The sequence below is a fragment of the Acinonyx jubatus genome, chromosome A1 (assembly GCF_027475565.1).
Source record: "Acinonyx jubatus isolate Ajub_Pintada_27869175 chromosome A1, VMU_Ajub_asm_v1.0, whole genome shotgun sequence".
Taxonomy (NCBI): domain Eukaryota; kingdom Metazoa; phylum Chordata; class Mammalia; order Carnivora; family Felidae; genus Acinonyx; species Acinonyx jubatus.
The window spans coordinates 171,690,684-171,712,350 of NC_069380.1; the positions used below are offsets into that span (position 1 = coordinate 171,690,684).

General features: G+C 38.8%; 1 protein-coding gene across 3 annotated transcripts in view; it reads right to left on the reverse strand.

Moving 5' to 3' along the window:
• The window catches only part of SIMC1 (SUMO interacting motifs containing 1), a 79,642-nt gene that overhangs the window by 40,720 nt on the left and 17,255 nt on the right, over positions 1-21,667 (reverse strand). For 2 of the 3 annotated variants that reach the window (XM_027034942.2, XM_027034935.2), the window contains exon 2: positions 2,904-4,394. In XM_027034942.2, coding sequence (XP_026890743.1) covers positions 2,904-4,394 — 1,491 coding nt within the window. Of the gene's footprint in view, positions 1-2,903; positions 4,395-10,968; positions 11,110-21,667 lie in introns of those variants that run through there. The other variant, XM_053226281.1, reaches the window with a different exon arrangement.

The following is a 21,667-nucleotide window of genomic DNA, read 5'->3' on the forward strand; positions in this document are numbered from 1 at the left end:
TATGCAACAAATGTCAGAAGCTGGTTTCACACATGGGTGGTGTAACCCCATATCTACCCTCTAAATTCATACTACCTCTCAACAACAAAACCAATAATAATAAATATATTTTTGCTAAAAATCCCCATTAAAAGATTTTAAATGCCTATGTATAAAAAGGCAACTGAGCAGCAAGTATTATTTTTAAAATCTGAGAATAAGTAGTAAACTTATTATTTTACTTTATTATTATTTTTTTAATTTTACAGAGAGAGAGAGCGAGAGAGAGCATGCGCACGAGTGGGGAAGAGGGGCAAAGAGAGAGAGAGAGAAAATCTTTTTTTTTTTTAATTTTTTTTTTTTTAACATTTATTTATTTTTGAGACAGAGAGAGACAGAGCATGAACGGGATAGAGTCAGAGAGAGAGGGAGACACAGAATCTGAAACAAGCTCCAGGCTCTGAGCTGTCAGCACAGAGCCCGACGCGGGGCTCGAACTCACGGACCGCGAGATCATGACCTGAGCTGAAGTCGGACCCTTAACCGACAGAGCCACCCAGGCGCCCCGAGAAAATCTTAAGCAGGCTCCATGTCCAGTGCGGATCCGATGTGGGGTTTGATCTCATGACCCTGGGATCATGACCTGGGCCAAAATCAAGAGCTGGATGCTCAACTGACTGAGCCACTCAGGCACCCCAAGTATTAAATGTAAAACATCAACCAAAGGTCTGACAGCTTATATATGACAGTAAAACAGTGATGACTAGAATTGTCCTTCCAGAAAATCTTCCGGAGAAGTCTAGTTAGCTTTCCTTATGCCTCAAATCACCTAAGGGTAACCCTTTATCCCACTGATCAGAGACCAATACTGTACATGTCATGTAATGAAAATTAAGAGCCAGAGAAGAGAAGAACAAACAATATTGCTTTTGTGACTATTTCACATGTGAGGCACTTTACCTATATTTGAACCTATATTATGCATTTCTTGCCTACAAATGGGGACATCTACAGCAGATAAAGTTTACAAATTCTTTTGATGCCCATATACTTAAGGGGAACTAAGACTTATAAAGTATTTCTTTAGGCCTTGAAAGGTGGCTTTGTGCTTTATGTATTTACTTTTAGGTCAAACAACTTTATGATATGAGCATTATGACTTATTTTAGAGTAAACAAAGAAAGACTCAGAGAGTTAAGGCCAAAGGCTGGTAGGCGGCAGGCAGCGTGGGGACTGGCTAAGAAGTTCTGGGGGGAAAACGACCTGGTTGAAGAAGTACTTATTAAAAGCCCAAAAGAAATAATAGGAGAGACCAAAAAGATTTACAGATGGATTCTAGATGGCCGAAGTTCTTTAAGGTAAGAAATAAAGATGAGGAAGAAAAATCCCCTTTGTTTGGCCTAACTGCCATCTTATAATCCAACCTGTGTTTACACAGAAAGGGGATGTGGTGTCCCATTTGCATCTACTGGCGCCCTCGCTACTTTGTGCAGCACTTACAAAGCACTACGGCCTTGACTAAGGAAACACAAACTCTCTCAAGTCCTCCAAATGCTCTTGATAATGGACTGATATATCACCATCCTGAGGCAAACCCACAGGAATAAAGAGAATGAGCTAGGGTAGTTAGGGAGAGTCATTCAGAAAGAGAAGACATAAAACGTATTAGAAGATACAACAACAATTAAAATGAGAGAAAAAAATTCAATCTTCAAGGCCAAATCGATGTGAATGCCTGATACAGGCTACATGGGATTCCTCATTGCTCCAAGAATGCACCTTCTGAATTCATGGACTACCTCAAGCCAGTCTTTTTTTTTTTTTTAAGGTTTATATATTTATTTATTGTGAGGGAGAGTGAGCCTGAGCCAGGGAGGGGCAAAGAGAGAGAGAGAGAGACAGAGAGAGAGAATTCCAAGCAGGCTCCGCATTGTTGGTGAAGAGCCTGACTTGGGGTTTGACCTCATGAACCATGAGACCATGACCTGAGCTGAAATCAAGAGTCAGAGGCTTAACCAACTGAGCCACACAGGTGCCCCTCAAGCCAGTCTTCTTAACATTGAGAATATGGTTACAGATGATGAAAAAATAGCTTCATATTGTAAAACCTAGCCACAAACTTTTTCTTACATCTGCTAAGAAAAGCATCTGGTTTAGTTCTCACAGCTTAATAAAGACCAATGGGAAGTAGCATTTCCATTAAAATCTTTTTTTTTAATGTTTATTTATTTTTGAGAGAGAGAGAGAGGAAGTGTGCATGCACTCATGAAGAGGAGAGGGGCAGAGAGAGAAGGAGACAGAGACTCCCAAGCAGGTTCCGCACGGTCAGTGCAGAACCCGATGGGGTGGGAAGGGGGTCAGGCTCGAATTCATGAACTGTGAGATCATAACCTGAGCTGAAATCAAGACTTGGTTGCTTAACTGACTGAGCCAGCCAGGCACCCCTCCCATTAAAATCTTAAAACTGAATTTCCTCCTCAAAAGTCAGAAAGTAATAATTCTGGAAGCACTGAAGTGTCAAGGGTCTCACTATTTCTGTGATTTGGGAGCTGTAATAAGGGCATCAGGAAGGGAAAGGCATAGGAATTGAAGAGAAGCATTTGATGAAGACCTATAATGAGCCAGACACTCTAACAGACACTTTTACATATGTTATGTCATTTAATGATCCTGTGAGGTATGTTTTTATCTCTATTTTACATATAGGAAAGAAGCTAAGGCTCAGAAAGGTAAAGTGACTTCTACAGTGCCAGTTTTTCACTGTGGGGGCGAAATTTGAACCCAGGTCTGACTACACTAGATGGTTCCACAAGTGGAGGAAAGATAAAAATATCAAATTTATACTGGGCCTGTTCTTTCATGCATATTTATGCTAGGCCTATACAAAGGACACCTAATCCCTAGGGGAAGACATATTAGCTCACCTCTCTTGTGTCTTTATCTGGTATTAGTGTCTGGAAGAAGAGGTGATGCACTGGAGGTCGTAAGAAGTACTTCAGTCTATGCAGGCATGGTCTGCTGTATAACCCACCTTGTGGTGTTCGTGCTTGTACCTGGGCAGACTCGGGGTTAGCAGGCTCTGACAGTGATCTCTCTTTTCTAGCTGGTGTTTCTGTAGCAGAGAGCCAAGGAACTTTCTCTAAGGAAGTTTCAAACTGTGGAGACTGTGGACTGGGAGAGGACCTTGGAGAAGATGGAGCTGAGACATCCATAGGGATGTCATGGTTCTGTATATCATTTTGGGGAGGGTCAGGCCAGTCTTGTCGTAAGTGAGGCAAATCTCCAAGTGAGTGTAGCATGTCTCCTGGCAAGCAAGGCATGTCTCCAGCTGAACGGAACATATCTCCTGGGAAGTGTGGGACTTCGCCAGGTGAACGTGGCACGCTTTCTGGTGACTGTGGCGCATCTGCTGGTGACTGTGGCATGTCTGATGGTGACTGTGACATGCTTACTGGTGACTGTGGCACATGTCTTGGTGACCGTGGCACGTCTTCTGGCGACTGTGGTGTGTCTCTTGATGACTGTGGCACATCTCCCAGTGACTGTGGCATATCCCGTAAGTGTGCCACATCTTGTGGATATGATATGTTTTGAGGTGGGCCTGGTACATCTTGAGGTAGGCCCAGAGAGTATTGAGGTGGGCACAGTGAGTCTTGAGGTGGGCTGGGTGAGTACTGAGGTCGCCACGATGAGTCTTTAGGTGGGCTTGGCACCTTCTGCTGAGGGCATGGCGTCTCTTGAGGAGGGCACGGAACTTCTTGAGGCGGGTGAGGCAAAGCTTGTAGTTGGCACTGCATGGTTTGTGGTGGGCATGACAAGGCTCGTGGTGGGCACGAGGAGGCTCGTGGTGGACAGGGTGAGGCTCGCAGCGGGCATGGCAAGGCTCGCAGTGGGCATGGCAAGGCTTGTGGTGGGCAAGGCACATCTTGCTGTGGGGTTGGCAAGGGTGCCCTCTGATTGCTGCTGCTACCATTATTGCTTGCTGGGGAATGGGAGTGAACATCTGAAGATAGCTGTAGGCTTGCCAAGAAGCCAAGGTCACCTTTAAATGCAGTTGAGCTGCAATTTGGCTCTGCTGCATAAATAGAGTCCCCACTGACGGATGTAGGAGGTTGTGGACCTTCAAATGCGGTTTCTTCCAAAAGGTCCAAATCCACAGGATCGCTGTTAATGATTCTCCGTGCTGCAGGCCGAGAGCTTCTGTCTACCCACCCTTCCATCACCTCTTTGCTGGAGAGGCTGGCACATGTCTGAAGACTGGCTGGCTCCTTCTGGGAAGGAGCAACAGGTTCTAGGGTCAAGTCAAGAGTGGCAATAGGTCTATTTTCTTCTTCAGTTCTTGTCAGGTCAATCACACAGAGTCCATTGCGATCCTTTGCCCTTGGTCTGGTTTCTCTGGTTAAGTCAATGAAGTCCTGTTAAAATATTATGAGAATATAAGTGGTCAAGTAGGGAGCCTTTGCTTTATCTAAGAAGATCTGCATCTGAGCTTTTAAGGATAATCATATTTTACCTTTTCACTTCACTGAAAATTTATACATTTTATATACCATAAGCATTAGTATTTCCTTTGGTCAAAATTTTGCTACTGTCAATCTGTCAATTTCTATACCATCTTAAATGATCCAAATGCCACATGCATATAACGGAGGGCATGGTGGGAAATTTTTTCTGATCCAAGGTAAATAGGGGAGTAGTAGGGAAGATTGCAACCTTAAGTCACAAGGGAAAAAGCAACCTTTGTTTGGAAAAGCAACTTACTTACAACAGAAACTAAAGAAGGTAAGCTAACATAAGAGAATCTACTATGTGCTAAGAACATGTTGAGTGCTTGCACGTATCTTTAACTTTCACAATATCCCTGTCAGGTAGGCCTTATAATCTCCATTACACAGATGGGGAAAATGGAGTTCAGAGGAGTTAGGTCATTACCTAAGGATTATACAATTAAGTCACAGACACACACATTCAAACCCAGGTCCGTTTCCTTTTTTCTCTGTACAACTTCATTCAATATATAATTACCTTATAGTCAGATATGTAGAGTAATGCAATAACAGTTATAAAACCAACAGTGTAAGTCTGAGCCCTAACTAGGTTCATTATTGGAAAACCTCCTATCTTTACCTCCATTCCTTGCCAAAATGATTAGGTACTTCATAAACCCTAATGACACCTGCCCATGGTACTAAAATCAATCTCTGTGCCATACACATGTTAAAATATTGTACTCCCTTCAACTCTCAAAACTGTCTCAGTGTGGATGAAAATTAACAGCCTAATTATCCATCAATCTCATTGATGAATATGAATGCAAATATTCTCTATGAAGTATTAGTAAATCCAGTATTTAAAAAAAAAAGTTCCATTTCTGATCAGAAGGGCTAGCTAGATACTCTGATCAACCAACCTAATAAAAGTGAGAAATTATATACAAATGTAAAAACACGGGAGAGGTTATAACAAGAAAAACTGACCAAAAAGAAAGCCAGTGTACCTATATTAATGTCAGACAAACTAGATTTCAAGGAAAATAGTGTTACTAGAGATAAAGAGGCTACTGTACAATAAAAGACTTATTTCATCAAGATATAATAATTTTAAAACTATATGCCTAATAACAGTCTCCATAAAGCAAAAACAGATACAAGGAGAAAAAGGAATATCCAGTCATTGTAAGAAACTTTTACATGTCTTTCTGGATTGATAGATTACTCAAACAAAAAAATTATTATTGATACAAAAGATTTGAACACTTTTTTAAAAGTTTCTATTTTGAGAGACAGAGAGAAAAACAGAGGGGGTGGGGTGGGGCAGGGAGAGAGAATCCCAAGCAGGCTTTACACTGTCAGTGCAGAGCGTGACGCAGGGCTTGAACTCATGAACTGCAAGATCATGACCTGACCTGAAATCAAGAGTTGGACACTTAACCGACTGAGCCACCCAGGTACCCCAAGATTTGAACACATTTAGTAAGCTTCATCTGAAGGACTCAGAATAGATATTCACAATCACACGAAATATTTACAAAAATTGACCACAAACCAGGAGTCAAAGTACATCTTAGTCAATGTCAAAAAGATTATCACTCAGGCCAAAATACTATTAGGCTAGGAAGCAGCACAAAAGAATAACTAGGAAAAACTCCATATAACTGCAAATAGGTCAAAGGAGGAATCACAAACTAGAGAAATTTTAGAACTGAACAATAACAAAAATACCAGTTATTAAAATGTGGCATGCAGAATCACTATGTAGAAAAAAATGTACACTTACACACTTAATTAGAAAAGTGGAATGGAAGAAAATTAACGTGCTAAGCACAAACCTTTTGATAGCAGAAAAAGGAAAAAATACCCCAAAGAAAGCAGAACAGAGGAAATAAGAGCAGAAATGAATGAAACAGAGAGCACAGCAGAGAAGTGCAACAATGTTACAGGTTGTTCTTCTAAAAGATTATTAAAATTGGCAAACATCTGAGAAGAAATTTGAGAACAAAAGCACAAATAACCAATATTAAGAATGAAAATAGGACAAAATTACAGATGTTTTTAAGACAAAAAAGATTAGAAGATGTTATGAATAATTTTATGTCGAAAAAACTTGGGAACTTGGATGAAACAGATAAATCCCTGGAAAAATAAAGCTTAGCAAAACTGACTCAAGAAACTGGGTGATGGGTACATGGGGGATCATTATACAATTTGCTAAATTTTTCATGTTTGAGATTTTCCTTCATGAAAAGACATTTTTAAGTTGACTCAAGAAGAAAGAAAAAAATCAAAATAGTCCTTTAACCAATAAAGAAATAAATCAGTAGTTGAAATTTTTTTCCATCAAAAAACTCCAGGTCAAGGTGATTTTAGAAATCATCTGTTTAGTTTTGCTAAAAATTCAAGGAAAAAATTATTCTACTTTTATACAAGTTATTTGAGAGTATCAAAAAATGAAGGGCTACCTCTGACTCCTATTATGACTTAGCATACACTTGATACAAAATCTGAAAGAAGGAAATGTTATAAGTCAATATCACTTGTGTACACAGACATAAAAATTCTAAACAAAACACTATTAAACTAAATCCAGCACAACCGAGATGAGTTTACCTAGGAATCACAGCTAGCTTAGCATTAAAAAAAAAATCAATGAATATAACTCATCACATAAAGGAGAAAATCATATGATCATGTGAAGAGGCCAAAAAGCATTTGATAACACATTCAACATCCATTCTTAAAAAGAGGGGGAAAAAAACCCTCAAAGTAGAAATAGAAGAAAACATACTTAATCTATTAAAAGTTATTTCCAAAGCACATATAGTAAACGTTACACTGAAACACTGAAAACATTCCCTGTAAAATCAGAAGCACATCAAAGATGCTTACTGTTGCTAATTCTATTCAGCAGTGTACCAATGTTGTATATGCAATGCAGGAAAATAATGATATAAAAATTGTAAAAATTAGAAAATAAAACTGTCCTTCATGAATAATATGATTATTTACATGAAAAACTCAAAAGAATCTATAGATAAATATCAGAATAAGAGCATTTATCATGGTTGTTGGATATAAAAATTACATTTTTTAATACTTCAACAACAGTAGCCTCATGTTGTATAACTCCCACATCTCACAACTTCAGGGGAAATCATTCATATTATATTCTATATGAATTATGCCATCTAGGGCAAAATTCTAGGCAATCCATACAATATCAACACAAAAAACATATACATGTATATGAATGTGTTTGTATATATCTGTATACACATGCATGTGCACATATGCACACACACACTACAGGTGGTAGTTATTTTTTTAAACATTTGTTTACTTATTTTGGGAGAGAGCATGCATGTGAGCGGGAGAGGGGAAGAGAGGGAGAGAGAAAATCCCAAGCAGGCTCCACACTCAGTACAGAGCCCGATGCAGGGCTTGATTCCACAACCATGAAATCAGAACCTAAGCTGAAATCAAGAGTCTGACACTTAACTGACTGAGCCACCCAGATGACCCCCCCTTTAAAAAAAAAAAGTTTATTTATTATGTGGTAGTTATTTTTGTGGGTTGCCAAACATTTCCATGATACATGGTAGACTGTAGTTCCTGAATCCCATGACTAGGTGGAGTCATGTGATTAATTCTGCCCAATAAATTATGAGAGGAAGTAACATGTATTACTCCTGGGCTGGGCCTTTCTGGATGCAGACACTCCAAAGGTTTCTTTTCCTTCTGATGTGTCTGTCTCATGGCCATGTTCAAGATAATGGCAACTCTGTCAGCCTGTGTCTCCACAGGACTATGATATGCAGACATCCCTCCTCCTCTACCCCACCTGCAATGGGCATGTAGTAGTGTGAATGGAAATAAACCTTGTCTTAAGCCACAGTATAACATAGCTTATCCTGACAAACGCAGTACCTGGGAACAAATTTAACTAGAGATGTGCAAGACCTGTGCAAAAAAATATTATGGAAGCATACTGAAGAACAGGAACATAGGCCTAAATAAATGAAAGTATATACCATTGTACATGAATTAGAAGACGCAATGTAATAAATATGCCATTCTCCCCAAACTGACATACAAATTCAGTACCATCTCAATGTCTAAGCAGGTTTTACTGAGGAACTTAGAAGTTATCTCTAAAATTTGAAAGGAAAGGGGCGCCTTGGGTGGCTCAGTCGGTTGAGCATCCGACTTTGGCTCAGGTCATGATCTCACAGTTCGTGAGTTTGAGTCCCGCATAGGGCTCTGTGCTGACAGCTCAGAGCCTAGAGCCTGCTTCAGATTCTGTGTCTCCCTCTCTCTCTGCCCCACCCCTGCTTGTGCTCTGTCTCTGTCTTTCAAAAATGAATAAATATTAAAAAATTAAAAAATAATAAAATAAAATAAAATTTGAAAGGAAAAACAAAAGACCAAGAATAGCCAAGACAATTCTGAAGAAGACAGTGTGGTATTGGCACTAGATAGTCAAACAGATAAACGGACAGAAGAGCAGGTTTACAAACAGACCCATACATTTAGAAAAATTTGATTTATGTCAGAGGTGGTATTAAAGATTATGAAGAATGGGGTGCCTGGGTGGCTCAGTCGGTTAAGCGTCCGACTTCAACTCAGGTCACGGTCTCGCGGTCCGTGAGTTCGAGCCCCGCGTCAGGCTCTGGGCTGATGGCTCAGAGCCTGGAGCCTGCTTCTGATTCTGTGTCTCCCTCTCTCTCTGACCCTCCCCCATTCATGCTCTGTCTCTCTCTGTCTCAAAATAAATAAACGTTAAAAAAAATTAAAATAAAAAGTGTTTAAAAAAAAAAGATTATGAGGAAAAGGATGGAACTTTAAATGGTACCACTATCCATTAAGAGAGAAAAATGAAATCAGATCTTAACTTCATGCCAAAATCATAAATCAATTTCAGATTTATTAAAGAAATGAAAAACCCAGTTAAAATTTTTTTAGGAAAAAAACCAAGAGAACATCTTTATAATATTTGTGTAAGGAAGGATTTCTTAAGATACAAAGGGTAAACCATAAAAGAATATTTGACTACATCAAAATTAGGACTTACTGTTTATCAAAAGTACCTTAAAGTTGTAAGACAAGCCACAAACTAGAAGGAACTTGGCAGTGACTGACTTGGGAATACTATGTGGAGAAGAAAATGACTAATTAAAGGCACATGCAATAACATTAACTGTTTTGGAAGATTTTATTTATTTTTTATTTATTTATTTATTTTTAAATTTTTTTTAACGTTTTATTCATTTTTGAGACAGAGAGAGACACAGCATGAACGGGGGACGGGCAGAGAGAGAGGGAGACACAGAATTGGAAGCAGGCTCCAGGCTCTGAGCCATCAGCCCAGAGCCCGACGCGGGGCTCGAACTCACGGACCGCGAGATCGTGACCTGAGCCGAAGTCGGCCGCCCAACCGACTGAGCCACCCAGGCGCCCCTATTTTTTTTAAGTAATCTCTACACCCAACTTGGGGGTTGAACTTACAACACGGAGATCAAGAGTTGCACACTCTACTGACTGAGCCAGCCAGGCACCCCAACAGTGATTAATTTTATAAACATAATATTGAAGCTAAAAGAAAAACAAAAGAGAATAACATACAATATGATTCTGTGATATTGTGATATACAGTAGTCCCCCCTTGTCCACAGGGGATACTTTCCAAGACCCTCAGTGAAGGTGTAAAATCGCAGATGATACTGAACCCTACATGTTTTCTCCTATGCATACATTCCTATGATAAAATTTAATTTTTAAATTAGGCAAAGTAAAAGATTAATGACCGTAACTCATAATAAGAGGAAACAATTATCACAATATACTGTAATAAAAGTTATGTGATTGTGGTTTGTCTCAAAATAACTTCTTGTACTATACTCATCCTTTGTGTGACGATGTGAGATGATAAAATGCCTATGTGATGAGATGAGTGAGGTGAATGGTGGATGTAGGCGTTGTGATGAAGTGTTAGGCTACTATGGACCTTCTAATGATATGTCAGAAGGGGGTCATTGTCTTAGAAACTGCACCTGACCCTGGGTCACTGAAACCTCAGAAAGTGAAACTGAAGAAAGGAGGGGACTACTGTCTTGGTCCTTATCCCTGGTTACCGGCAGAACTCCAGTAAACCCCTGTAATTTGCTGAGTGATAGGGTAAGAGGACTGTCTTTTGTTATTCATAAGTCCCTTTCAACCATACCTGAGTTTGCTAATGACTGAAAACCCCTACACAACTTCAGGATTGGGGCTAGTTGTCAGAGGAACCAACCAGGCGTTTAGAGGGTTAGAATTTTCAGCCCTACTTCCTCAGTCTCTGGGGAGGGGAAAGGAGCTGGAGATTGAGTTAATCACCAATGGCTAACGATTTTAGTCAACAAGACTCATGTCATGGAGCCTCCATAAAAATCCTAAGCAACACTTTGGAGAGCTTCCAGGTTGGTGAATACATCCACATACCAGTAGGGAGGTGTACCTCAAACTCCAGGGGGTCAGAAGCTCCTGCACTCGGGGACCCTTCTGGACCTTGCCCTATGTACCTCTTCATCTGGCTGTTCACTTGCATCCTTTATAATAAACTGGTAATAGTAAGTAAAGTGTTTCCCTGAGTTCTGTGAGCTGTTATTATCAAAACTTAGGAAGGGGGTCATGGGAACCCCCAATTTATAGCCAAGTTGGACAGAATGGTGGGTAACTAGGGGCCCAACTACTTGTGACTGGCATCTGTATGGGGGGCAGTCATGTGGGACTGAGCCCTTAACCTGTGGGTTCTGCACTAATTCCAGGTAGTATCAGAATTGGGACACTCAGTGATGTCCAGAGTTGGAGAATTAGTTATTATAAGGAAAAACTCCCCACACGTTTGGTATCAGAAATAATGTGAACAGAGAAATAGCGTTTTCATTTAGATTCCGTTCATATAAAGTCCAAAAATAGGCAGAAGCAAACTATATTATTTAGATACACACATATAGTAAAACTATAGCGAAAAGCAAGTGAGCATCATGAAAATTAGGAAGTAGTTGAGAGGAGGAGGGTGGCAAGGCATGGAGGTAGAATATACGTTGAACAAAGAAACATATCTACAACTTTTATAACACCGGCAATATGGCTGCATGGGCTTTAACTTAATTTGTTCTACTATATGTTTGCTTTATACATTCCCTCCCCTGCCGCCGTGTGTGTGCGTGCAATGTATATCTATATACACATATATTTTTTTAAGTTTACTTATCTATTTTGAGAGAAAGAGTGGGGGGAAGGAGGGAGGGAAGGAGAGAGACAGAGAGAGAGGCAGAGAGAGTGAATCCCAAACAGGTTCTGCACTGTCAGGGCACAGTCTAACGTGGGGCCTAAATTCACAAACCGTGGGATCATGATCTGAGCTGAAACCAAGAGTCAGACGCTTACCGAATGAGTCATTCATGCACACCTATACACATATTTAAAAAAAAAAAGAAAGTTAAAAAGTCTGTGGAGTAAACTTCTCAGGAAATTTCAAGACCCACGTGAAGAAAACTTTAAAAAAGCCCATTTAAGTAAGGATCCTAAATGTCTAAATTCATGAAAACACTATTCTACCACTATCGTGTAGAAAGATGCAGCATTGTAGGATAGCAAATCTTTCTACGTTAATCTGTTCATTTAAAATGCTGAGGATTTTTAGAAAATGTGACAGAATGACATTAAAGTTTAATTATAATGTGTGAAATTTTGATTAAGAAAACAAAAGTGTTGCTAATTAACAAATGGAGGGAAGCCTTTCACAATATATATGTATATCACATCACCGCAATGTATACTTTAAATATCTTATAATGTTATTTACACTTCAATTGAATTACTAAGGCTGAGATTAAAAACAAACAACTTTAAAAACGTGACAAAAGCCAGAAAAACTGGCAAATAATGAGCCGGGGACTAACACTACCTTAGAGTATTTGAATTTCTTGGATTGGTACGTATAACTTTTTTTTAAATGTTTATTTTTTGAGAGAGTGCAAGCGGGGGAGGAGCAGAGAGAATGGGGGACAGTGCAGAGCTTAGTGGACTCTGCACTGACAGCAGCAAGCCCATTGTGTGGCTCGAACTCAGGAACTGCAAGATCATGGCCTGAGCTGAAGTCAGATGCTCAACCAACTGAGCTACCCAGGCACCTCAGTACATGTAACTTTTATGTAAATTAATAAAACTTTAGTTTTTAAAGCAGCTTTAGGTTCACAGCAAAATTGAAAAACTTCAGAGCATTCCCATGTACTCCTCTCCCCACATACAATCTCCCTCACTATCGGCATCCAATACCACCACAGCACATTGGTTACAACTGATGAATCAACATTGACCCATTATCATTACCCAAAGTCCATGGTTTACATTAGGGTTCACTCTTGGTGTTGTACATTCTATGGGGTTTGACAAATGTATAATGACATGCCTGGAAAACCCTTAATATTAGTTCCTCCTATTTCTCTCCCTTCCCACTAACCTCCAGCAACCACTGATCTAACTTTTTACTATCTCCATAGTTTTGACTTCTCCAGAATGTCATATTGTTGGAATCACAGAGTAGGTAACCTTTTCAGATTGGCTTCTTTCCCTTAGTAATATGCATTTAAGTTTCCTCCACGTCTTTTCAAGACTTGATAGCTCATTTCTTTTTAGCAACGAATAATATTCCAGTGTCTGGGTGTACCACAGTTTACTTATCCATTCACTTACTGATGAACATCTTAGTTGCTTCCCAGTTTTGGTAATTATAAATAAAGCTGCTATAAATATATGTGTGCAGGTTTTTGTGTGGACATAAAGTTTCAATTCATCTGGGTAAATACTAAGGACCACGACTGCTGGATCTTATGGTAAGAATATGTTTGTAAGAAACTGAACTGTACCATTTTGCATTCCCAGCAGTAGTTAATGAGAGTTCCCTTTACTATATATCTTCACCAGTATTTGGTGTAATCAGTATTTTGGATTTTGGCTATTCTAAAATCCAAATGTAGTAATATCTCATCCTTGTTTTAATTTGCAATTTCCTAATGACATATGTTGTTGAACATCTTTTCATATGCTTACTTGCCATCTGTACACTTTCTTGGGTGAGGTGTCTGTTTAGGTGTTTTGCTATTTTATTTGAAGCTTATTTTTATTTATTTTGAAAGAGGGAGATAGAGAGCAAGCAAGGGAGGGGCAGAGAAAGGAGACAGAATCCCAAGCAGGCTCCATGCTGTCAGAATTCACAAACTGTGAGATCATGACCCGAGCTGAAATCAAGAGTCAGATGCTTCTTAACCCACTGAGCCACCCAGGTGCCCCAGATATTTTGCCATTTTTAAATTGGATTGTTCATTTTCTTATTGAGTTTTAAGAGTTCTTTGTATATTTTTGATAACAGTCTTTTCTCATATGTGTCTTTTGCATACGTCTTCTCCCAGTCCGTGGCCTGTCTTCTCATTCTCTTGATGTGGTCTTTCGCAGAGCAGTTTTTAATTTTGATGAAATTCAGCTTAGCAATTATTTCTTTCATGGATTGTGTCTTCAGTGTTGTATCTAAAGAGTCATTGCCCAAAGTCATGTAGGTTTTTTCTACTTTATCTTTTAGGAGTTTTATAGTCTCACATTTTACTTTTAGGTCTATGATCTATTTTGAGTTAATTTTTGCTGAGGGTGTAAGATGTTTATCTAGATTCTTTTCTTTGCATCTGAATGTCCGGTTGTTCCAGCACCATTTGTTGAAAAGACTATCTTTGCTCCATTGAATTACTTTTGCTCCTTTGTCAAAAATCAGCTTACTATATTAATGTGGGTATATTTCTGGGCTTTCAGTTTTGTTCCACTGACCTATTTGTCTATTCTTTTTACACTGTCTTGGCTACTGTAATTTGTAGTAAGTCTTGAAGTCAGGTAGTGGCAGTCCTCTGTTCTTCTCCTTCAATATTGGATTCGCTATTTGCAGTCTTTTGCCTCTCCCTATAAACTTCAATCACCTTATTAATATCTACAAAATAACTTGCTAGGATTTTGACTGGGATTGTGTTGAATCTATTGACCAAATTTATAAGAACTGACATCTTGACAATATTGAGTCTTTCTAACCACAAACGTGCAATATTCCTCCATTTATTTAGTTGATATTTCACCAAAACAATATGGCACTGGCACAACAGAGACATAGATCAACAGAACATAACAGAAAACCCAGAAATAAACACACACCTATATGGTCAACTAATATTTGACAAAGCAGCAAAGAATATGCAATGGGAAAAAGTCTCTTTAGCAAATCGTGCTGGGAAAACTGGACAGCAACATGCAAAAGAAACTGGGCCACTTTCTTACACTATACACAAAAATAAACACAAGATGGATTAAGGACATAAACGTGAGACCTGAACACTTCAGCTTTGTAATATAACTTGAAGTCTGAAATTGTGATGCCCCAGCTTTGCTTTTCTTTCTCAAGATTGCTTTGGCTATTCAGGGTCTTTTGTGGTTCCATACAAATTTTAGAATTGTTTGTCCCAGTCCTGTCAAAAAATGCTGTTGGTATTTTGATACAGATTGCATTGAATGTGTAGATTGCTTTGGGTAGTACAGATATTTTAACAATATTTGTTCTTCCAATCTCTGAGCATGGAATGTCTTTCCATTTCTTTGTGCTATCTTCAATTTTGTCACCAGTGTTTTATAGTTTTTAGAGTACAGGTCTTTCACCTCTTTGGTTACTTTTATTCCTAGATATCTTATTATTCTTGGTGCAGTTGTAAACGGGATATATATTTTTTAAAGTATGCTGTATACCCAAAATGGGACTTGAATCCATGACCCCAAGATCAAGAGTCACACGCTCTCCCGACCGAGCCAGCCAGGCACCCCATAAATGGGGGTTTTCTTAATTTCTCTTTCTTCATTTTTGGTCTATAGAAATGCAACATATTTCTGTACATTAATTTTGTGTCCTGTGACTTTACTGAATTTATCAGTTCTAATAGTTTTTGCGTGCAGTTTTATGGGTTTTCTATATATAGTATTGTGTCATCTGCAAATAGTAAAGATTTTACTGATTTGGATGCATTTATTTTCTTTCTTTCCTTTATTTTTCTCTTCTCTCTTCTGTCCTCTCCTCTCTCTCTCTCCTTTTCTTTCATTTTTTCTCTTCTCTTTTCCTCTCTCTCTGATTGCTGAGGCTAGGACTTCCAGTACTATGAAGAACATAAGTGGGGAGAGTGGACATCCTTATTCTGTTCCTTACCTTAGGGGAAAAGCTCTAAGTTTTTCCCCAGTCAAGATGATGTTAGCTGTGGGTTTTCATATATGGCAGTATGTTGAGGCATGTTCCCTTTAAACTTACTTGTTGAGGATTTTGTCAGGAATGGATGTTGTACATTGTCAAATGCTTTTTCTCTGTCTACTGAAATGATAATATGGTTCTTATCCTTCTCTTACTGATGTGATGTATCATGTTGATTGATTTGCAAATATTGAACCACCCTTGCAACCCAGGAATTAAACCCACTTGATGGTGGTGAATGGTATTTTTAATGTATTGTTGAATCCAGTTTCCTAGTATTTTGTTGAGGATTTTTGTATCTACGTTCATCAGGGATATTCAACTGTAGCTCTTTTAGTGGTGTCTTTATCCGGTTTTGGTATCAGGGTAATGCTGGCCTCATAGAATGAATTTGGGTTTTCCTCTTTTCTATATTTTGGAATAGTTTGAGAAGAGCAGGTGTTAACTCTTCTTTAAATGTTTGGTAGAATTAGCCTGCAAAGCCATCTGGTCCTGGACTTTTGTTTGTTGGGAGATTTTTGATTACTGATTCAACTTCTTTGCTGGTTAAACAAGTCTGTTCAAAATTTCTATTTCTTCCTGCTTCAATTTTGGTAGGTTATATGTTTCTAGGAATTTATTTCTTCTAGGTTGTCTAATTTGTTGGCATATAGTTTTTCATAATGTTCTCTTGTGATTGTATTTCTGTGGTGTTGGTTGTTATCTCTCCTCTCTCATTTGTGATTTTAATTTGAGTCATTTCTCTTTATAAGTCTGGCTAGAGGTTTATCAATTTTCTTCATTTTTTTTCAAAGAACCAGCTGATTTCACTGATCCGTTCTGTTTGTTTGTTTGGTTTTGGTTTCTATACCACTTATTTCTGCTCTAATCTTTATTATTTCCTTCCTTCTGCTTGTTTGGCTTTTGTTTGTTCTTCTTTTTCTAGCTCCTGTAGGTGTTAAGGTTGGGTTGTTTATTTCAGATTTTTCTTGCTTCTTGATGTAGGTCTGTATTGCTATAAATTTCCTTCTTAGAGCCACTTCTGCTGCATCTCAAAGGTATTGGACCATTGTGTTTTCACTTTTGTTTCCATGTACTTGTTTATTTCTTCCTTTATTTCCTGGTTGACCCATTCATTGTTTAGTAGCAGGTTATTTAATCTTCATGTATTTGTGGTCTTTCCCGATTTTTCTTGTGGTTGACTTCTAGATTCATAGTGTTGTGGTAAGAAAAGATGCATGGTATGACTTCGATCTTGAATTTGAGGCTTGTTTTGTGGGCTAATATATGATCTATTCTGGAGCATGTTCCATGTGCACTTGAAAAGAATGTGTATTCTGCTGTTTTAGGATGGGATGCTCTGAATATATCTGTTAAATCCATCTGTTCCAGTGTGTCATTCAAAGCCATTGTTTCCCTGTTGATTTTCTGATTAGATGATCTGCCATTGATGTAAGTGTTGTGCTAAAGTCCCCTACTATTATTGTAATATTATTGACTAGTTCCTTTATGTTTGTTATTAACTGTTGTATGTGTTTGGGTGGTCCTATGTTGGGTGCACAGATATTTACAACTGTTATATCTTCTTGTTGGATTGTCCTATTATTATATAGTGTCCTTTTTGGTCTCTTGTTACAGTCTTTGTTTTACAGTCTATATTGTCAGATCTAAGTATTACTAACCCAGTTTTCTTTTGACATCCATTTGCATGATAGGTGTTTTTCCATCACCTAACTTTCAATGTGCAGGTGTCTTTAGGTCTAAAAGGAGCCTCTTGTAGGCAGTACATAGATGGGTCTTGTTTTTTTTATCCAATCTGTCACCCCATGTCTTTTTTTTCCCCCCTGTTACCTTATGTCTTTTGATTGGAGCATTTAGCCCATTTCCATTCAAAGTAATTATTGATAGATATGTAATTACTGGCATTTTAGTATTTGTTTTGTGGTTGTTTCTAAAGATTTTCTCTGATCCTTTCTTGTCTTTCTTTCATGGCTTATTTTCTTTAGTGATATACTTGGATTTCTTTCTGTTTATTCTTTGCGTATTCATTAGCTTTTGATATATGGTTACCAGTAGGTTTCTACATAACCTCTTCTGCATATAGCAGTCTATGTTAATTCGATGGCTGCTTAAGTTTGAGCCTATCCTTTGCTCCTCTCCTTCCCCCACATTTTAGGTATATGGTCTCCTATTTTATATCCTTTTATTTTGTGAGTTCCTTGATTGAGTTTTTACAGAAGTGTTCATATTTACTGCTTTTTTATTATCTTTATAGTGTCACTCCTTTCTACTAAAAGAATCCCCTTTAATATTTTGCAGTGTAGGGGAGTAGCCAACATGGCCGAACAGCATGGAAGTTTTTTTGTGTCTTGCGTTCATGAAATACAGCCAGATCAATACTAAACCATCCTGCATACCTAGAAAACTGACTTGAGGATTAACATAACAATCTGCACAACTTGAACCACAGAACTCAGTAGGTATGCGGTGTGGAGAGGTGAACTAGGTGAGAGAAAGGCCACAGAGGGCAGGGAGGTGTTTTTACTTACAGAGAGAGGATGGGGACAGGGGGAGAGTTCAGGAAAAGCACCCCCCCCCCCACCAAAGCAGCTGGAGGGAAAGTGGAAAAGTGGAAACAGCCACAGGGACTGAACTAAAAAGGGAGAAAGGAGAAAGGAGAGGGTTTAAATTCCATTAAGACTCTATAAACAGGGGGAGCACAGAGTCTGAAACTCTGAAGCTCAATACCTGGTGGTGCTCTGGCGGGAAGGGTAAATCCCTAGAAACAGAGTGGGGTCTGGGAAGTTCTCAGGCCACACAGGGAGAAGTGGTTCCACTGCAGGAAAGATATTTGGTAGACGCTGTGCAGCCACCTGGTCCCGGCAGACCCTAGAGAACAACCACATCTGCTGGTGCTGGAACAAGGTCATTAAGGGTGAAGCCTGGTGCCAGATGTGTGTTGTGATTTTCCAAAACCCCTAAAACACTGCTGTTACATGACTGCATGAACTTTTTCTGGGGTGGGCTGGCATCCAGCCACAGTCTCTGGGCATCGGCAGCAGCATGGTCCCACGAACATTCCTGGATGTGGCCGGCATCCAGGCATTGCTCGGTGAGACACTGCTGCAGACAGTCAGAAAGGGTCAAAGCTGCAGTCCCTCAGAAGTGAGGGGTGGGGAAACACAGCTGCTTTTGAGAGAAAACTCAGGAGGGAGGTGCCTCCTGGCAACCTGACGGCATGGTCACAGACAGTGTAAAAGAGGGGAGTGGATGGAAACTGGAGAGAAAGGATGGGTGCATGATTGCTGGTCGGGGAGAGCAGAGTTCCAATACTAGAGACTGGGTAGCTGGGTGATGCCATTTTCACCCCTTCGTGCATGTGCATACCCACCCAGAAGTGCCACAACAATCCACCCCAATAAGCTACACAGTGCCATTTAGTAGAGAATGGGACCATTACACTAAGCCCTGGCCAACTGTGCCAAACTCACTCTTCACGTACACCACAAATCTCTCCACCTGCCTAGTTTATGACTATAAAGGGCTTCACAGTTTCACTTCTAGAGGAAACTGATGTAATTTCAATCGTATTTCAGTCTGTTTGCTGGTCTATCTATTCAATTTTCTTTTTTCTTCTTCTTCTTCGTTTCTTCTTTTTCTTGAATACAGAAAAAAAATCTATTTTTATTTTCAATTCTTATTAAAAATATTTTTATTTTTTCTACTATATATCTTACTTTTTTGATAAGTTTTTCAAATTCTATTTTACTTCCATCATTTCATTTTATTCTATTTCATTGTATTCAGTTTCACAAATTTTCAAACGTTTTCCTTTTTCCCACTTTTTTTCCTCTAATCTATCAAGCTCCTTTCAATAACCAGACCAAAACACACCTAGAATCTAGCATCATTTATTTGATTTTTGTGTGTGTTATTTTTAATTTTTTAATTTTAATTTTTTTATTACCTTATCAATTCCTTTTCTCCCTTCAAAATGACAAAACAATGGAATTCACCCCAAGAGAAAGAGCAGGAAGAAACGAAAGCCAGGGACTTAATCGACACAGATACAAGATGTCTGAACCAGAATTTAGAATCATGATAATAAGAATACTAGCTGGGGTCGAAAATAGATTAGAATCCCTTTCTGCGGAGATAAAAGAAGTAAAAACTAGTCAGGATGAAATAAAAAATGCTATAACTGAGCTGCAATCTCGAATGGATGCCACGGTGGCAAGGATGGGTGAGGCAAAACAGCAAATCAGCAATGTAGAGGACAAACTTATGGAGAATAATGAAGCAGAAAAAAAAAGGGGAGACTAAGGCAAAAGAACACGATTTAAGAACTAGAGCAACCAGTGACTCATTAAAAAAGAACAACATCAGAATCATAGGGGTCCCAGAAGATGAAGAGATAGAAAAAGGGGTAAGAGTTATGTGAGCAAATCATAGCAGAAAACTTTCCTAACCTGGGGAAAGACACAGACACCAAAATCCAGGAAGCACAGAGGACTCCCATAAGATTCAACAAAAACCGACCAGCAAGGCATGTCATGGTCAAATTCACAAAATACTCAGGCAAGGAAAGAATCATGAAAGCAGCAAGGGAAAAAAAAATCCTTAACCTACAAGGGAAGACAGATCAGGTTTGCAACAGATGTATCCACAGAAACTTGGCAGACCAGAAAGGAGTAGCAAGATATATTCAATGTGCTGAATTGGAAAAATATGCAGCCAAGAATTCTTTATCCAGCAAGGCTGTCACTCAAAGTAGAAGGAGATTAAGTTTCCCAAACAAAAATTAAAGGAGTTCATGACCACTAAAACAGCCCTGCAAGAAATTTTAAGGGGGACTCTCTGAGAAAAGATGGGGAAAAAATACCAAAAGCAACAAAGACTAGAAAGGACCAGAGAACACCATCAGAAACTCCAACTCTATAAGAAACATAATGGCAATAAACTTATATCTTTCAGTACTCACTCTAAACTTCAATGGACTAAATGTTCCAATCAAAAGACACTGGGTAACAGAATGGACAAGAAAACAAGATCCGTCAATATGCTGTTTACAAGAGACCCACTTCAGACCTAAAGATACCTTCAGATTGAAAATAAGAGGATGGAGAACCATCTATCATGCTAATGGTTGACAAAATAAAGCCAGAGTAGCCATACTTATATCAGACAATCTAGACTTCAAACTAAAGACTGTAACAAGAGATGAAGAAGGGCATTATATCATAATTAAGGGGTCTATACACCAAGAAGACCTAGCAATTGTAAACATTTATGCTCCATATGTGACAGCACCCAAATTTATAAATCAATTAATTACAAACATAAAGAATCTCATTGATAATAATACCATAATAGTAGGGGACTTCAACACCCCAATTACAACAATGGACAGATCATCTAAACAGAAAATCAACAAGGAAACAATGCCTTTAAATGACACCGGACCAGATGGACTTAACAGATATACTCAGAACATTTCATCCTAAAGCAGTGGAATATACATTCTTCTCCAGTGCACATGGAACGTTCTCCAGAATAGACCATGTACTGGGACACAAATCAGCCTTCAACCAGTACAAAAAGACTGAGATCATACCATGCATATTTTCAGACCACAACACTATGAAACTCGAAATCGACCACAAGAAAAAATTTGGAAAGACAGCAAACACTTGGAGACTAAAGAACATCCTCCTGAGAAAGAATGAATGGACTAACCAAGAAGTTAAAAAGGAAATTATAATGTACATGGAAGCCAACAAAAATGATAACACCAAGACCAAAACCTCTGGGATGCAGCAAAGATGGTCGTAAGAGGGAAGATTATAGCAATCCAGGCCTTCCTAAAGAAGGAAGAAAGGTCTCAGATACACAACCTAACCTTACA